The following is a 15669-nucleotide window of genomic DNA, read 5'->3' as shown; positions in this document are numbered from 1 at the left end:
TAGTTAATAAGAAGCATGCGATTTTATTTTTGTTTCTTTGATACTAGAGAGACTGGCTATCTTTTAAAATATTTATTGGCAATTTATATTTTTTCACCGGGAAAAATTTAAGCTAAAAAAATTTCCCACAGGATTGTTCATTGCTTCTTAGAGATTTGAGGAGCTCCTTTTTGATGGAAATTACTCTTTGTTACAAATATTTCTTCTATTCCGACATCTTTTATTAGTATATTCTGCCCTTACTAAACAAGTTGTTTTGTTTTGTTTTGTTTTTGTACTGAGGATGAAACCCAGGGGCACTCTGTCTCTGAGCTATACCCCCAGCCCTGTTTTTTATTCTTTATTTTGAAACAGGATCTCACTAAGTCGTGGAGGGCCTCACTAAGGAACTGAGGCTGGCCGTGAACCTGTGATCCTCCCATCTCAGCTTTCCAAGAACTAGGATGACAAGCGTGGGCCACCACGCCTGGCTTAAGTAAGATATTTTTTAAATGATGCTTTCTGGGTAGTAAGTCTTAGGCCTTATCTGCTTCAAAATTACACTTTAAGGAATTTATATTTTTCTAATATCTTTTTTATAGATTTAGTTTTTATATTTATTTTCTGGAATTTCTATGAACTTATGATTTGAGATAGGGTTCTGGCTTTATAATTTTCCCAACTGTCTCAGTAGCAATAACTGACTCCTCCCTTTTTCCCCCGCTGGTTTGGAATACCACCTCTAAAATATATCATATTGTTTTGTATACATTTCTATATCTGGATCCTATTCTTCTCCATTAATCTGTAATTCAGCTCTGCCTGAAATATTATAGCTTTAAATAATTATTCCCCATAGTATGTTTTGATGTTGTAGGATGCATCTTCCATTACCCGCCATCACCACTAGTGCTATGGCCAAAGCTAACTTTCTAAAGCTATTCTTAGGCTTGTTTCCCTTCTACACGTGGTGACGTACACCTAAAATCCCTATACTTGAGAGGCTGAGACAGGAGCATCCCAGGTTCTGAGGCCAGCTTCAGCAAGTTAACAAGGCTCTCTGCAACCTAGCAAGACCCTGTTTCAAATAAAAAAAATTAGAAGGGCTGGAGATATAGCTCAGAGGTAGGTATAGCTGTAGGTTCAATCTTCTGTGCCCCCCAAAAGATCTGTTATTAAAATGGGTTGCTGGGCGTGGTGGCGCACGCTTGTAATCCCAGTACTTGGGAGGCTGAGACAGGAGGATCGCACAGGTTTGAAGCCAGCCTCAGCTACTCGGTGAGGCTCTCAGCAACTTAGTGAGACTCCGTTTCCAAATAAAACACAATATAGGTCTGAGAGTATAGCTCAGGGGTAAAAAGCCCCTGGGTTCCACTCCCAGTACCATACACACACACACAAAATATATATATAAAATAAAATGGATTTACACTGAACATATAAAGTGATTGAAGGACAAGTAACACTTTTAAAATATTAAGGTTTCACACCCAGAAACATCAGCCAACTCTTCTTTTATATTCATATGTGAAGATTTCTTTTCCTTTTCTTTCTTTCTTTCTTTCTTTCTTTCTTTCTTTCTTTCTGTACTGAGGATTGAACTCAGGGGCATTCTACTCCAAGCTATACCCCCAGCCCTATTTTTTCATGATTCATTTCATTTTAAAACAGGGTCTCACTAAATTGTGGAGGGCCTCACTAAGTAGCTGAGGCTGGCCTCGAACCTGTGATCTTCCTGTCTCAGCCTCCCAAATACTAGGATTATAAGCGTGCACCACCACGCCTGGCAAAATCTGTGGTTTTCTTCATCAGGCTTTGTATATTTTGTGTGAGGTTTGCTCCTAGGTATTATCATTTTTGTTGTGGCATTTTCCCTTTATAATGCATGATTAACTCTTGCTATTCTTTAAGCAAGATATTGATTCTAATATATTAATCCTGAATTTAGATATTTTAATGAGTTCTTTAATAGTTCTAAATGTATTTAGTTGATTCTTCAGAATGTCATATTTAGAGAGATGGTATCAGCTACAAAATTTACATTTTCATATATTCCCTCTAATAGTAAAGCTTCCTATTTGTTCTTTTGATCTAATTCTATTGCCTAGAGTTACCCACGTAAGTTGAGATTATCTCCTTGTGATTAACTTTAACACTTGTTACTAATTTTTATTTTATTTTATTATTTTACGGTGCTAAGGACTGAACCCAGGAGTGCTCTAACACTGAGCCACATCCCTGGCCTCCCCCCCTTTTTTTGAGACAGGATCTCACTAAGTTGCCCAGGCTGGCCTTGAACATGCAATCCTCCTGCCTCAGCCTCTAGCATAGCTGGGATTATAGGCGTAGATCATCACATCCAGCTAATATTTGTTACTAGCTTTCAAGAAAATAATTTTAAAATTTTACTGCTAATGCTTGCTTTCAATTCCTAGGAGACAAAATCTTGTAGGAGATAAAATTTCCTTTTCTTTTCTAGCTTGCTAAGACTTACTAGAAGTGAGCTTTTAATCAGCTTTTTTCTTTTAAACTTACTAAGATGAACAGCAATTCAATGCTTTAAATAAAAATTGATCTTCTTTTGGTCATGTTAAACTTTAATGACAATATGCTCTACTTCATGAAGACAATATAACCATGTCTAAGAAAACTCTGATGCCACTGCAGTTGGGATATGTTAAAAAAAATGTAGAACTAGACATACTTTTTGGAGCACATCAAAACAAATTGCATATGTATTGTTAACTTGTATTCCCTCACCTTGAAATCATCAGGAATGAGGAGTTTTGATGTTCGTAGAAAATTCAAAATATATCTGAACATCTGTCCATCTCTGTCAATGAAATAATGCTGTTTGAGACTGTCCAGAACAATGGGCTCTGTACCATCAAAAAGTCTTCCGATTCTGTGACAGAAAAGAGGGAAGAGTGAAGACAATTAGATCAATCGTTTGGCCACTAAGACTAAAAGCTAGTTTGGTGTCCCTGTCGTAGGCAGCTCAAGCAGATGGAAGACAGGAAAAGCCATCCATTAAGTAGTTAGAGTTCTGAGAGGTGCTGGTCCCTGCTTGACACGTATCTCAGGACCAGAGCATTCAAAATAGTCTCAGGTTTTCTCAAGTACATTCTTTTATTCACTGTCTTTTATCTGCAAAGAAAACGTTCCTGACATGGTGATTATGGCAAAGTGCTGTCCCCGAAATGGAAGAGCCTGTCTTCTCCCTGGTGTTACTTAAAACAACCTTCCCTGCTACTTAAAAATGTTCCAGCTCCAAAGGGCTTTAAATTTTATTCCACTAAAAACAAAGTGATTCTTTTGTGTGTGTGTGTGTGTGTGTGTGTGTGAGACTAGGGATTGAACCCAGGGGAATTCTACCTCTGAGCTACACTCCCAGTCCTATTTTATTTTTATTTTGAAACAGTGTCTCTCTAGGTTAATGAGAGTTTCACTATTTGCGGAGTCTGTCCTTGAACCTGCAATTCTCCTATCTCAGCCTCCTAAGTACTGGGATTACAAGTGTGCACCACCATGCCTGGCTGCAATACTGTTTTTAAGAAATTTTCTTAAATTTCTGAGAATTTTCTGAGTTTTCCCCATCCAAGAATCCCAAACTTCTAAAATTAATGCCCATATGCTAACATTTACATTTAACTATAAAAAATAATAATTTAAACTGGGTGTGGTGACACATGCCTGTAATCCCAGTACTTGGGATGCTGAGACAGGAGGATCACAGATTCGAGGCCAGTCCCAGCTACTTAGTGAGGCCCTCTGCCAACTTAGTGAGACCCTGTTTCAAAATAAAGAATAAAAATAAGGCTGGGGGGTGTGGCTTGGAGGTGAATGCACCTGGGTTCCATCTCCAGTACATCACAAAGAAAAAAGGTAAACAAATAGAAAAACCGATTCCCTCTTCCTCCCCCAATAAAGTCATGTGAATTTTTGTTTCAATAAAAATCTTTTAAAGATCCAGGTGTGGTGGCACATGCCTATAATCCTAGTACTTGGGAGGCTATGATAGGAGGATCACAGGTTTGAAGACAGCCTCCACAACCCAGCAAGACTCTGTTTCCAAAAATAAATACATAAATAAATAAATAAATACATACATACATACATACATACATACATGGAAGGAAGGAAGGGAGGGAGGGTGGGTGGGTGGGCAGGCTGGGTATATCTTAGAGATAGAATGTCCCTGGGTTCAACCTCCAGTACCAACAACAACAACAACAACAAAACTTTTAGTCTGGTGTGGTGGTACACACTTGTAATCCTAGTATTTGGGAGTTTGAGACAGGAGGATCGCAGGTCCGCGGCCAGCCTCAGTAACTTAGTGAGGCCCTCTGCAAATTAGTGAGACCTTGTTTCAAAATAAAAAGAATAAAAAATAGGGGTGGGAGTGTAGCTTGGAGGTAGAATGCCCCTGGGTTCTATCCCCGGTACCACAAAAAAATTTTTTTTTTTAATTTTTAAAATTGTGCCCTATGTGAAGGGATTATGTGCAAAGAAGAAAGCAAAGATAGGGGTAGATTTCTAACTCTATAAAATTTTCTGAGCTCATGTTTTCTTCCAACTTTCCATGAACTGCAGTGATTATTCCAAGATTCTTTCACAGCATGCTCGGAGTCATTCGTTTTTCATTGACACATCAGTCAAATAGGTAACAGGCTCAAAACTCAAATATAATGAGTCACTTGCTTACAGCTTTTCCAGGACAATTTGATGCAGGATGGGAAAGAATGAGACGTGTTTGCGCTTATTAAAACATTACACTCTTCACTGGTAATCACATGGTACATTTTCAGTTGACAGGAGAAGGGAGCTATATTAATTAAGGGCTTTTCAAACGCTTTACACCATCCTCAGCATTTTATACAGGGAACAAAACCCATTATCTTCATTTTAAAGATGAAGAAATAGGCTAGAAAAGATGAGTAACTTGCCCAACTAGTTAAGTAGCATTGGGGAATTTGTACACTGCCTGATCCTAAAGGGGCCTCCCAAAACTGCTGGGAAGGAAGGGATTGCCACTACATGAAAATTTTTGGTCTTGAGTTTCTAACTCTATCTGTATTTGGTGAACAAGAGCTTTCCAATGAAATCCAAATATCTGCACTGATTATTTTTAGTGCCTGAAATAAATCAGTATCAATGATTTTAAGTCATTTTAGTCAAAAGATAAAGACATGAGAAGTAGTTGGGTATGGTGACACACTCCTGCAACTCCAGTACTTGGGAGGCTGAGACGGATTGCGGTCGGGGAGGGGGGACCGCCTCAGCAATTTAGTGAGACCCTGTTTCAAAATAAAAACTAAAAAGGGCTGGGGTGTAGCTTGAAGGTAGCATGTTCCTGGATTCAATTCTCAGTACCCTCGCCCCCAAAAAAGGCAAAGCAAACAACCCCAAGCCCCGCAGGAACTAAGGAACAGGACTTAAGGAGAAAAACCCTGGCAGAAATAGATCCTTAGGAACCTTTCCAAAATAGAAGTGTCACTGAAATGGTTTTCAGGATGTAAAAATCCAAACTAAAACCAACCTCTGGTAGCTACAGGAAATGAGACATGGCTACAATCAAAGGTATCTTCACTTCAGCTTCAGGTGAAACATAAAAAATCGGAACAAGCAGGAGGGAAATCCAAACAGAGACCTTGAGCAGGAAGAAAGTGGGCCCAGCCTGTGGGCCCAGGGAAGCTGCCGCCCTTGGGCGAGGCAGAGGCTGGGCGTGTAGGAGCTGAGGAAGGACTGGGCTACACCAGCAAAGGAGGGAACCCTGGCGGGACTACGAAGACAAAGGTTCCCTTCCTTAAGGGAAATCACGGGAAGTGGCCCCCAACCAGCTCCTGCCAGCTGGAGCCTTGAGGCCATTCTTGAGCCAATGGAACAGGAACAGGAAAGAGCCAGGTGGGGTGGAAGTGGTCCAGTGGGAACAGGAAAGGGCCAGGCGGGGCGGAAGTGGTCCAGCAGGAACAAGAACAGGAAAGGGCCAGGCAGGCAGAAGTGGTCCAGTGGGAACAGGAAAGGGCCAGGCGGGGTGGAAGTGGTCCAGCGGGAACAGGAACAAGAAAGGGCCAGGCAGGCGGAAGTGGTCCAGTGGGAACAGGAAAGGGCCAGGCGCGGCGGAAGTGGTCCAGTGGGAACAGGAAAGGGCCAGGCGGGCGGAAGTGGTCCAGTGGGAACAGGAAAGGGCCAGGCGGGGCGGAAGTGGTCCAGCAGGAACAAGAACAGGAAAGGGCCAGGCAGGCAGAAGTGGTCCAGTGGGAACAGGAAAGGGCCAGGCGGGGTGGAAGTGGTCCAGCGGGAACAGGAACAGGAAAGGGCCAGGCAGGCGGAAGTGGTCCAGTGGGAACAGGAAAGGGCCAGGCGGGGCGGAAGTGGTCCAGTGGGAACAGGAAAGGGCCAGGCGGGGCGGAAGTGGTCCAGCGGGAACAGGAACAGGAAAGGGCCAGGCGGGCGGAAGTGGTCCAGCAGGAACAGGAACAGGAAAGGGCCAGGGGAGGTCGTGGGTCCCATGGTGGTGGAAAGTGGCTGAAAACTCCCGAAATGCTTGGGCAGAAAAGGTCGTGTGGGTTGTGGGAGCTGAGAGGACCGTGGTGAGAACGGGGAAGGGGCTGGGAAGGAGGCACTTGGGCCGCGGATGCCCCTTCCTGACGGGGGTGAAAGGCCTATCGGAGCAGAAAAACTTCCCTACTCAAAGTAACAGATGTTTGCAGTAGTAAAAGGAATTGCAGTGTTGCTGATTTCTGCCAACTCCAGAAGAGGGGCCGTTTTGAGTTGTGAAAACAAAGCAGAAGGGCAATAACCGTAAAATGGCGTCCCTGGGTGGTGGTTGAGACTGGGCCACACTGCGGAAAAGTACTATTTGGCTAAGTAAATAAAGGGGAAGTCGACACAGGTTGTATTTCTTGTAGACATATGAATGGAGTTACAAGTCAGACTGCGGTGATTTGTAAACTCTGGTGCCTGAAAACTGTGTGGAACTGATTACAGTTACTAACCTTGGAGAACATTCCTGTTTTCCAACTGACCAAGACCAAGCTGGCTCCAGATGATGTATAGAAGGGGTTTTCTTCTTGTTGTTTTTATAGTCATTCAACCAAGAAGCAATGCTGAGAAAGATTTCCTTCCACAATTTTTTAAAAAGGATAATCATAGGTGGGCATGGTGGCACACGCTTGTAATCCCCATACTTGGGAGGCTGAGACAGGAGGATCATAGGTTTGAGGTCAGCCTGAATAACCTTTTTAGGCCCTCAGCAACTGAGTGAGAACCCTGTTTCAAAAAATAAATAAAAATGGGTTGGGGTATAGCTCAGATGTAGGACGCCCCTGGGTTCAATCCCCAGTACCAAAATAAACAAACAAATAAAAATAAAACCATCTTATCTTGAACAATTTCAAGTTTATACCTAAGTAACGAAAATGCTCTAATGGACTCCCTATGACCATTTTCCCATTTCCGAAGCTATTGACTCTTGGTTAATCTTATTTCATACCCATTTCTATGCCTTGCCCTCCCCCACTGGGATTTTAAGGAGATCTCCAATATTACATCATATTATCTGTAAATAATTCATTGATAGGATTATGAAAGTTAACTAAAATACACATTACCTGATATTGAATTCTATTCTTTGTTGCTTTGTAGCATTAGCAATCTGTTGATTAATCTTATTTATGGTGCAGATAAAGCAGGGCCTACTCTCAGATAAAATCAGGCTGTTTGGTGGAGTGTGTGTGTGAATGTGTGCTCGTGCACAGAGTGATCTCCGGCAAGGGAGAGTTCAGGGCTAGACTCTCATTTACCTGCATCTGTGTGAGTCACCCCCTAAGTATTTCTTTCTTGTGCGTTCACTCGCTTATGGGACTTGCTTCTCTAATTCAGTGTGACTTAGTTCCTTAAGAATTTCTCCTTCCTTTTTTCTGTTACAATTATTTAGTTATTCATTCATTCTTTCCACCAGTTTTCAGCTAGCCTCTCTAGGCCAGGTGCAGGGGATGTGTGGCCAGAAGGCCACAGCCCTTGCTTTTGCGGAATTTAACAAACTGTGGGGCTGGAAGCGCAGGTCAGGTGTAGTGAAAGCAGGTGTATGCGTGGAGTGGACGGACCCGGCCCATCAGACTCCACTGTGGGTGGGAGGGAGGAGAAAGGAAGCTCGCTGGGGCCCTGAAGGACAGGTTGGCCGAGTACAAGGTGGGTAGGAGGGCAGGGCGAGGAAGACCCCAAAGCGTGCAGCCAGGAAAGGCGTGTCATACCGGCGCTCCACTTGCAGAGTCAGGCTGACTGAAAAAGCAGGCGGAGGAGCCGGGGTCAGGTAGGAAGGAGCCCTATGAGCCAGTCAGGGAGTGCAGGTTTGGCCTCGCGGGTGATGGGGGCTGAGGCAGACCACGCTCTCAGGGGTCTTAAGGAAAAGGGCAGATTTAGAGGCGAGACAGAGAGGCCATTTCTGAAGGCACAACTCTTCACAGACAGACATCGCTTCTGGTTTGCTCAAATTCTGCCTCCTCTGCCGTACTTTGTTGCTATGTCATTTGCACAGTGCAGCAGCTCTTAGCTCTCGCTGCGCGATGGAATCACCTGCAGAGCTTTCACAAGATCCTGATGCTGCCAGAAGTGGCGGCACGCCTGTAATCCTAGTCCTGGGAGGCTGAGACAGAAGGATCACAGATTAGGAAGAAAGCAACACACACGCGCGCATGTGTACACGCACAGGTCTGTGCAAGTGCAAGGGGCCCCCCCCCAGGTGTTCGGATATCTTGGTGGGAGTGAGGTCTAGACATCCGTAGTATCTAATTTAATTAAGAGCCAGCATAAAGGAGGATGAGCAGAGACTAAGGAAGAGCAAGTCAGTATTGTCAGCTTGAAATGGCTTCCCGTTAGCCATTCCGTCGCGTTCAACCTTCACAGCAAGCTCCTGAACAGCCAACCGCACTGTTAGAAGTGAAGGATGCCCCAAATGATCTAGTTCAGCCTCCATTTAAAAAAAATAATAAAAACAGATGCCAGGTGTGGTGGTGCACGCTTGGAATCTCAGCTTTCAGGAGGCGGAGACCAGAGGATTGTAGTTCATGGACAGCGTCAGCTACTTTGTTTTTTTTTTTTTTTTTGGTGGTACTAGGGGTGGAACCTAGAGGCTTTCTACCTCCGGGCTATACTCCCAGACCTATTTTATATTTTATTTGGAAACAGGGTCTCACTAAGTAGCCGAGGCTGGCTTCGAACCTGTGTGATCCTCCTGTCTCAGCCTCCCAAGCGCAGGGATTACAATTTTGTGACCACCACGCCCAACTTCAGCCTCAGCTACTTAATGAGGCCCTTTGCAACTCAGTGAGACCCTGTTTCAAAAAAAATAAAGACTGAAAAATAGGGCTGGGGGTGTAGCTTGGAGGTATAATGCCCCTGGGTTCCATCTCCAGTACCGCAAAAAAAAATTATATATATAAACAGAATTCCAAATTCATACCCCTCAAGGATGTGCATCTGACTAGACACAGCTACCTGACACGCACCGCTGCCCTGGTGACTGGCAGAGCATGAGCTCCACTCATGCCCATAGGGGACGACTGCCCTGACGCCAGCTACTACCTAGTATTCTCATTTAATCTTTACAGTGATCCTCTGAAGTAGCCCTAGTATTCTCACCTTAAAGATGAGGACACAAACCTGGGAGGTTACTTGGCCAAAGGGGCACAGCTTTTAGATGATAAAGCTTGGGTGCCACCTGAGTTTGACTACAAAGCTTGTTTGACTCTAAAGCTGAGTTTGACTCTAAAGCTTGTTTTCTTTTTCTTTTTTCGTGTGTGTGTGTGTGTGTGTGTGTGTGTGTGTGTGTGTGTGTATGCATGCTTGGGATTGAACCCAGGGGTGTTCTTCTTCCAAGCTCTACCACCAGTGCTTTTTATTTATTTTTACTATTTCTTTCTTTATTTATTTATTTTGTGGTACTGGGGATGGAACCCAGGGGCATTCTACCTCTGAGCTACACGCCCCAGCCCTATTTTTTTATTCTGTATTTTGAAGCAGGGTCTCACTAGGTTGCAAAGGACTTCACTAAGTAGCTGAGGCTGTCCACGAACTTGGAGCCTCCCAAATCCTGGGATTACAAGGGTGCGCCACCACAGGGTCTTATGAGGTCTCAGAGAGTCTCACTAAGTCGCTGAGGCTATCCTTGAACCTGTGATCCTCTTGTTTCAGCCTCCCAAGTCCTGGGGTTACAGGCATGTGCCACCATGCTTAGCTTAAAGCTTGCTTTCTTGACCACTCGGGAGGCTGAGACAGGAGAGGCCCTCCACAACTTAGTGAGACCTTGTTTCAAAATAAAGAATAAAAAAATAGGTCTAGGGATGTAGCTTGGAGGCAGAATGCCCTTGGGGTTCTATCCCCAGTATTAAAAAAAAAATTTGAACAACTTTTTTTGGGAAACATAAAAATGTTGGCGTTTGATAGAGCTTGATATCCTAATACATAACATTATTTGGTTATCAATTTTGTAGGCAAACTAACTTAATAGCTGGGATATTAAAACTTGAAGCTGTGGGGCCTGGTGGCACACAGCTATAATTCTAGTACTTGGGAGACTGAGACAGGAGGATTGCAGGTTCAAGGACAGCCTCAGGAACTTAGCAAGACTCTTAGCAACCTGGTGAGACCCTGCTGCAAAACAGAAATATGAAAGGGGCTAAGAAAAGACTGAGGGTGTGGCTCAGAGGTAGAATGCCCCTGGGATCAATTCCCAGTACCCCGTCCCAGTAAATAAATAAATTAAAGAAAAAATGTTGAGGCTCTGGGGCTTGGCCTAGTTGAAATCAAACCAAATCAGACCACAGTGAAACACCCCAAGACTTTTTTTTTGTGCTAGGAATGAACCCAGAGACATTTCACCCCTGAGCTACATCCCCAGCCCTATTCTACTTTTTATTTTGAAACACGGTCTAAGTTGCTGAGGCTGGCTGAGAACTTGCAATTCTCCTGTCTCTGCCTCCTCAGTACAGAGATTACAAGTGTGCACACCACGCTCAGCTGCCCCAAGATTTCTGGGGTTGCTTTCGGTACTGTTGGTAGAACCGAGGGGGGTAAGAAGGGGTGGGAGGCGAGGATTCCCAGGGCAGCGAAGCCTGCTTTCTGGAAGACTACTGCACGTCTAATCCCAGGCCCCAGCAGCCCTTGCTCCATTACGTGCTGTTTTCTCACTCATATTTAGTATGGACAAACTCCTATGGGACTTGCAGCCTTTTAAGTAAGGAAATCCAGCCCGGAGAGGTGTCCAGCCTTCCTCCCACACCGCCTGGCTGAACACCTCCTCACATCTGCATGGAAAGCAAGCTGGCTGTGCTCAGGGCAGGCAGGCTAACCCCTCAGCCGTCCCCAGCTGGCCCTCGCGTGGTCACTGCAGAGCCACCTGCAGAGGCTGCAGGAGGGACTTGCCCAGGGAGGGGGTGCGGGGAGACCTGTGAAGTGACCTGCAGCACTCACCAAGGGACAGGGAGGGTGAGGAGAGCGGGACTCCAGTTACTGGGCTCACCACCCATGGGCCTCACTCTTCTGGACCAAGAACGCCTTCCCCTTCCCTCCTCTCCCCTCTCCTTCTCCTTCTCCTCCTCCCTCCTCCTCCTCCCTCCTCCTCCGTCATCTGTCTATTTGCCTGTCTGTCTTTTTCCCTATCTACCTCTGGGCTTCCTCTAGGTCATGGAAAATATGGTTTGAACTTGATGGAAAGATTTTATTTCGCTCCTAGTCCAGATTTATTTTGCCAGCTAAGAGATTCAGAGGCAACTTCTAAATGACCTCTTTAGCATTTGGAGATATTTTAAAATAAAAAAATGTGATACCTACTCATTGTTGAACACTGGAAAAGTATAGAAGATAGAAAAGTGGTAAAATAACAAAACAATCTGCCATGAGCCCACCACTTAGTGGGATATTCTTAAAAATTCCATTTAAAGAGTATTTTCCTATTGAATTAATTTTTTTTCAAGTACTTGAAGTACTTGCTTTTTTTTTTTTTTTCTTCACAGTATTGGAGATTGAACCCAGGGGCATTCTACCTCTGAGCTACACCCCAGCACTATTTTTATTCTTTATTTTGAACTAGGTTTCACTAAGTTGCAGAAGGCTTAAGTAGCTGAAGCTGGCCGCAAAGCTGTGATCCTCCTGTGTCAGCCTCCAAAGCAATTTTTTAAAAAAGTCTACTGACTTGGATTCCCAACCAAGTTTCTGTCCTAATATTAGAAACATCAGATAGATGGCAGATGGTTCGACGGATGGGTGAAGGTGTGTTTGTGTGTGCACGCACACCGTGAATGTGTGTGTGAGTGTGAGGCTTGAGGAGAGCTGTCACATGGGGGAATCTGGCCTCAGAAGAGCAGGGACTGAAGGAAGCAGAGACAGTATTACAGTAAAAGGACACCTTCTCTGCTGAGATGGGAGAGGAAGGATGGAGACAAGGGAGAGAAATGCTAGGTTCGTATCTTTGCGTACCAGGGATGGAACCCAGGGGCATTGTACCTCCGAGCTACACCCCCAGCCCTATTTTTCAGTATTTTTATTTCTGAAACAGGGTCTCAATGAGTTGCGAAGGGCCTCCCTAAGTAGCTGAGGCTGTCCACAAACAGACCTTGTATCTGATATTTTTTAAAACATGAGGTTCAAGATTGTATTTTTCCTTTTTTGGAATTTATTTCTAAACGTTTATAATAAAAAGTTTTCCTAAGCCTATTGTGGTGGCGCACGCTTGTAATCCCAGCATTCTGGAGGCTGAGACTGGAAGACCGTGGTTTGTGGACAGCCTCAGCTACTTAGTGAGGCCCTCTGCAACTTAGACCCTGTTTTAAAAATAAAGAATAAAAAACAGGGCAGGGGTGTAGCTCAGAGGTTGAATGCCCCTGGGTTCCACCCCCAGACCTACCAAAAAAAAAAAAAAAAAAAAGTTTTTCTTTTAAAAAAAGGAAATGCTGCCGGGCGTGGTATTAAGATGGGAAGATTGCAAGTTGGGGGCCAGTGAAACCCTCTTTCAAAATGAAAAATAAAAAATGCTGGGAGCTGGACGTGGTGGTGCACGCTGTAGTCCCAGCATTCAGGAGGCTGAGACTGGAGGATCGTGGTTCGAGGACAGCCTCAGCTACTTATTGAGGCCCTCCACAACTTAGTGAGACCCTGTTTCAAAAATAAAGAAAAATAGGGCAAAGGGTATAGCTTGGAGGTCAAATGCCCCTAGGTTCCATCCCCAAAACCCGCAAAAAAAAAAAAAAAAGTGCTGGGGATGTAGCTGGTGGTAGAGCACCCCTGGGTTCAAGGGTTCGATCCCCAATACCATAGAAACAAACAAACAAGCAAATAGAGATGTGAGACTGGTTATTATATTCTCTACCTCTGAGCTACATCCTCAGCCCTTTTTATTTATTTACTTACTTTTGTTTTGGAAACAGAGTCTCACTAAGTTGCCGAGGCTGGCCTTGAACCTGTGTCCCTCCTGTCTCAGCCGACCAAGTACCGGGATTACAGGTGTGTGACACCACATGCAGCTTATCCTGGATATTATTAAAATGTAAAAACATTGCGGTGTACTGCTTTAGAGGCCTGCATAAGCAGCATTTAATTTGCTTAGAGTATTATCCTAGTTAAATATTCTACAAAGAGTTCTTTAAAGCTCCCATACTTGGGAAATTCCATCTGTATTCATGATCAGAGATAAAATCACTCCAGAGCTTGTTATAGAAATGGATAGAAGTAATTTAAGGGAAGGAAGAATATAATTTCTAAGTAAAAACAAAACAAGTATCTATTTGTGGGGAAGTAATGTTTCAGTACCTGTTCCCCGAGGCAGCATCATTCTTAAATGACGTCTAGAAACGAAGGAAGTAGAGGAACAAGGAAGGCAAGTTTAAAATAAATAAGAAAATGTCCGAGTGCGGCCGTCTCTGTCTCTCAGGCATTCTGCGTTTGGAACCCGGATCCTGACAGGGTATTGATGGCCCGGGTAGCTCAAGGCCACACAGGGCGTGGCTTATTTTCTGGAAACTTATGAATCCTCCCTGTGATTCTTCAGCCAGAAAATTTTTTCAGATTAAGAGGTCTAGCTGGGCATCATGGCACAGGCCTGTAATCTCACAACTTGGGAAGATAAGACAGAGGATTACAGATTTGAGGTCAACCTGAGGAATGTTATTTTAAAACAGATTCTGTTTCAAAATAAAATAAATGAAATAGGGCTGAAGGTGTATCTAAGTAGGCTTACATAAACTTGCTTTGCCCACTTACACTTACTGACCAGCTACCACGCTCAGAGCTCACTGGGCCTCTCAGATGGAGCTCTGTGCAGCTCAGGGCGCTCTGGCAGGACAGAGGGGAGTGACCCCGCTCCCTGTGGGGTGATGTTTGCCTGGGATTTTAAGGTACCAGGAGGAGCAGGAAGGGTGAAGGGGCCTGGAGAAAAGATTTCGGGCCATTTTTCAGCCATGGAGACAAGAAAGAACATGAAGGGCAAGGTGGCTGTTCCACAGGTGAAGAAGGCCCTTCTTGTGCGTGGACGCCAGCACTGCCAGGCCTCACCGCGGAACAGCCAGCTCTGGGACTCGCAGGGCTGGGCCTGAAACCGCCTCCAGCATCTCCAAAACCGCATCAGTTTGGGAAATGGGATAATAATTTACCTCAAAGACTTCCTGCCTTCAATGCAATCCCCATTAAAATCCCAACAATATTTCTCATAGACCTGGAAAAATCAGTTATGAATTTTGTATGGAGAAAGAAAAGACCCAGAATAGCCAAAGCAATTCTCAGCAACAAGAACCAGGCAGGAGGCATCACAATCCCAGACTTCAAATTATACTATAGAGCAATCGTAGTAACAACAGCATGGTATTGGCACAACAACAGGCAGGCTGACCAGTGGAACAGAAGAGAAGATACAGAAACAAACCCACACATCTATAGTCAACTGATCTTTGACAAAGGGCCAAACTCATACGCTGGACAAAAGACAGCCTCTTCAACAAATGGTGCTGGGAGTACTGGCTATCCATTTGTAGAAGGTTGGATCTGAATCCTTACTTCTCACCATGCACAGAAATCAACTCAAGATGGATCAAAGACTTAGAAATTAGACCAGAGACTGTGACGTTATTAGAGAAAGGCATAGGATCTATATTGCAACATATAGGCACAGGCAGTAACTTTCTCAATAAGACTTCCAAAGCGCAGGAAATTAAAGCAAGAATTAATAAGTGGGATTTCTTCAAACTAAAAAGTTTCTTCTCATCAAAGGAAACCATCAAGAATCTAAAGAGGAAGCCTACAGAATGGGAGAAGATCTTTACCAGCCACCACTCTGATAGGGGGCTAATATCCAGAATATACAAAGAGCTCAAAAGACTACACTAGCAAAACAAACAACCCAATCAAGAAATGGGCAGCTGAACTGAATAGACACTTCACAAAAGAAGAGATGCAAATGGCCAATAGGTACATGAAAAGATGTTCTACATCATTAGCCATCAGGGAGATGCAAATCAAAACTACGCTGAGATTCCATCTAACCCCAATCAGAGTGGCAAGCATAAAGAAATCAAACAACAAATGCTGGCGAGGATGTGGGGAAAGAGGAACTCTGTTACACTGTTTGTGGGAGTGCAAAGTAGTTCAGCCACTATGGAGATCAGTGTGGAGATTCCTTAGAAAACTGGGAATAGATCCACC

The 15669-nt window shown here is 44.2% G+C and overlaps 1 protein-coding gene across 1 annotated transcript in view; it reads right to left on the bottom strand.

The window, feature by feature from the left end:
* KCTD1 (potassium channel tetramerization domain containing 1) overlaps positions 1–15669 on the bottom strand; it is a gene marked incomplete at its 5' end in the record, with an annotated part of 60573 nt that overhangs the window by 22221 nt on the left and 22683 nt on the right. Inside the window, one exon of the mRNA XM_080714384.1 lies at positions 2740–2884. Within this exon, the coding sequence (XP_080570510.1) occupies positions 2740–2884 (145 nt within the window). The remainder of the gene's footprint in view (positions 1–2739; positions 2885–15669) is intronic.

This window comes from Muscardinus avellanarius (genome assembly GCF_963383645.1).
Source record: "Muscardinus avellanarius genome assembly, chromosome: 17".
NCBI classification, from domain to species: domain Eukaryota; kingdom Metazoa; phylum Chordata; class Mammalia; order Rodentia; family Gliridae; genus Muscardinus; species Muscardinus avellanarius.
Note: the sequence above shows the minus strand (reverse complement) of the source record. Positions and strands in the feature narration are given on the sequence as shown.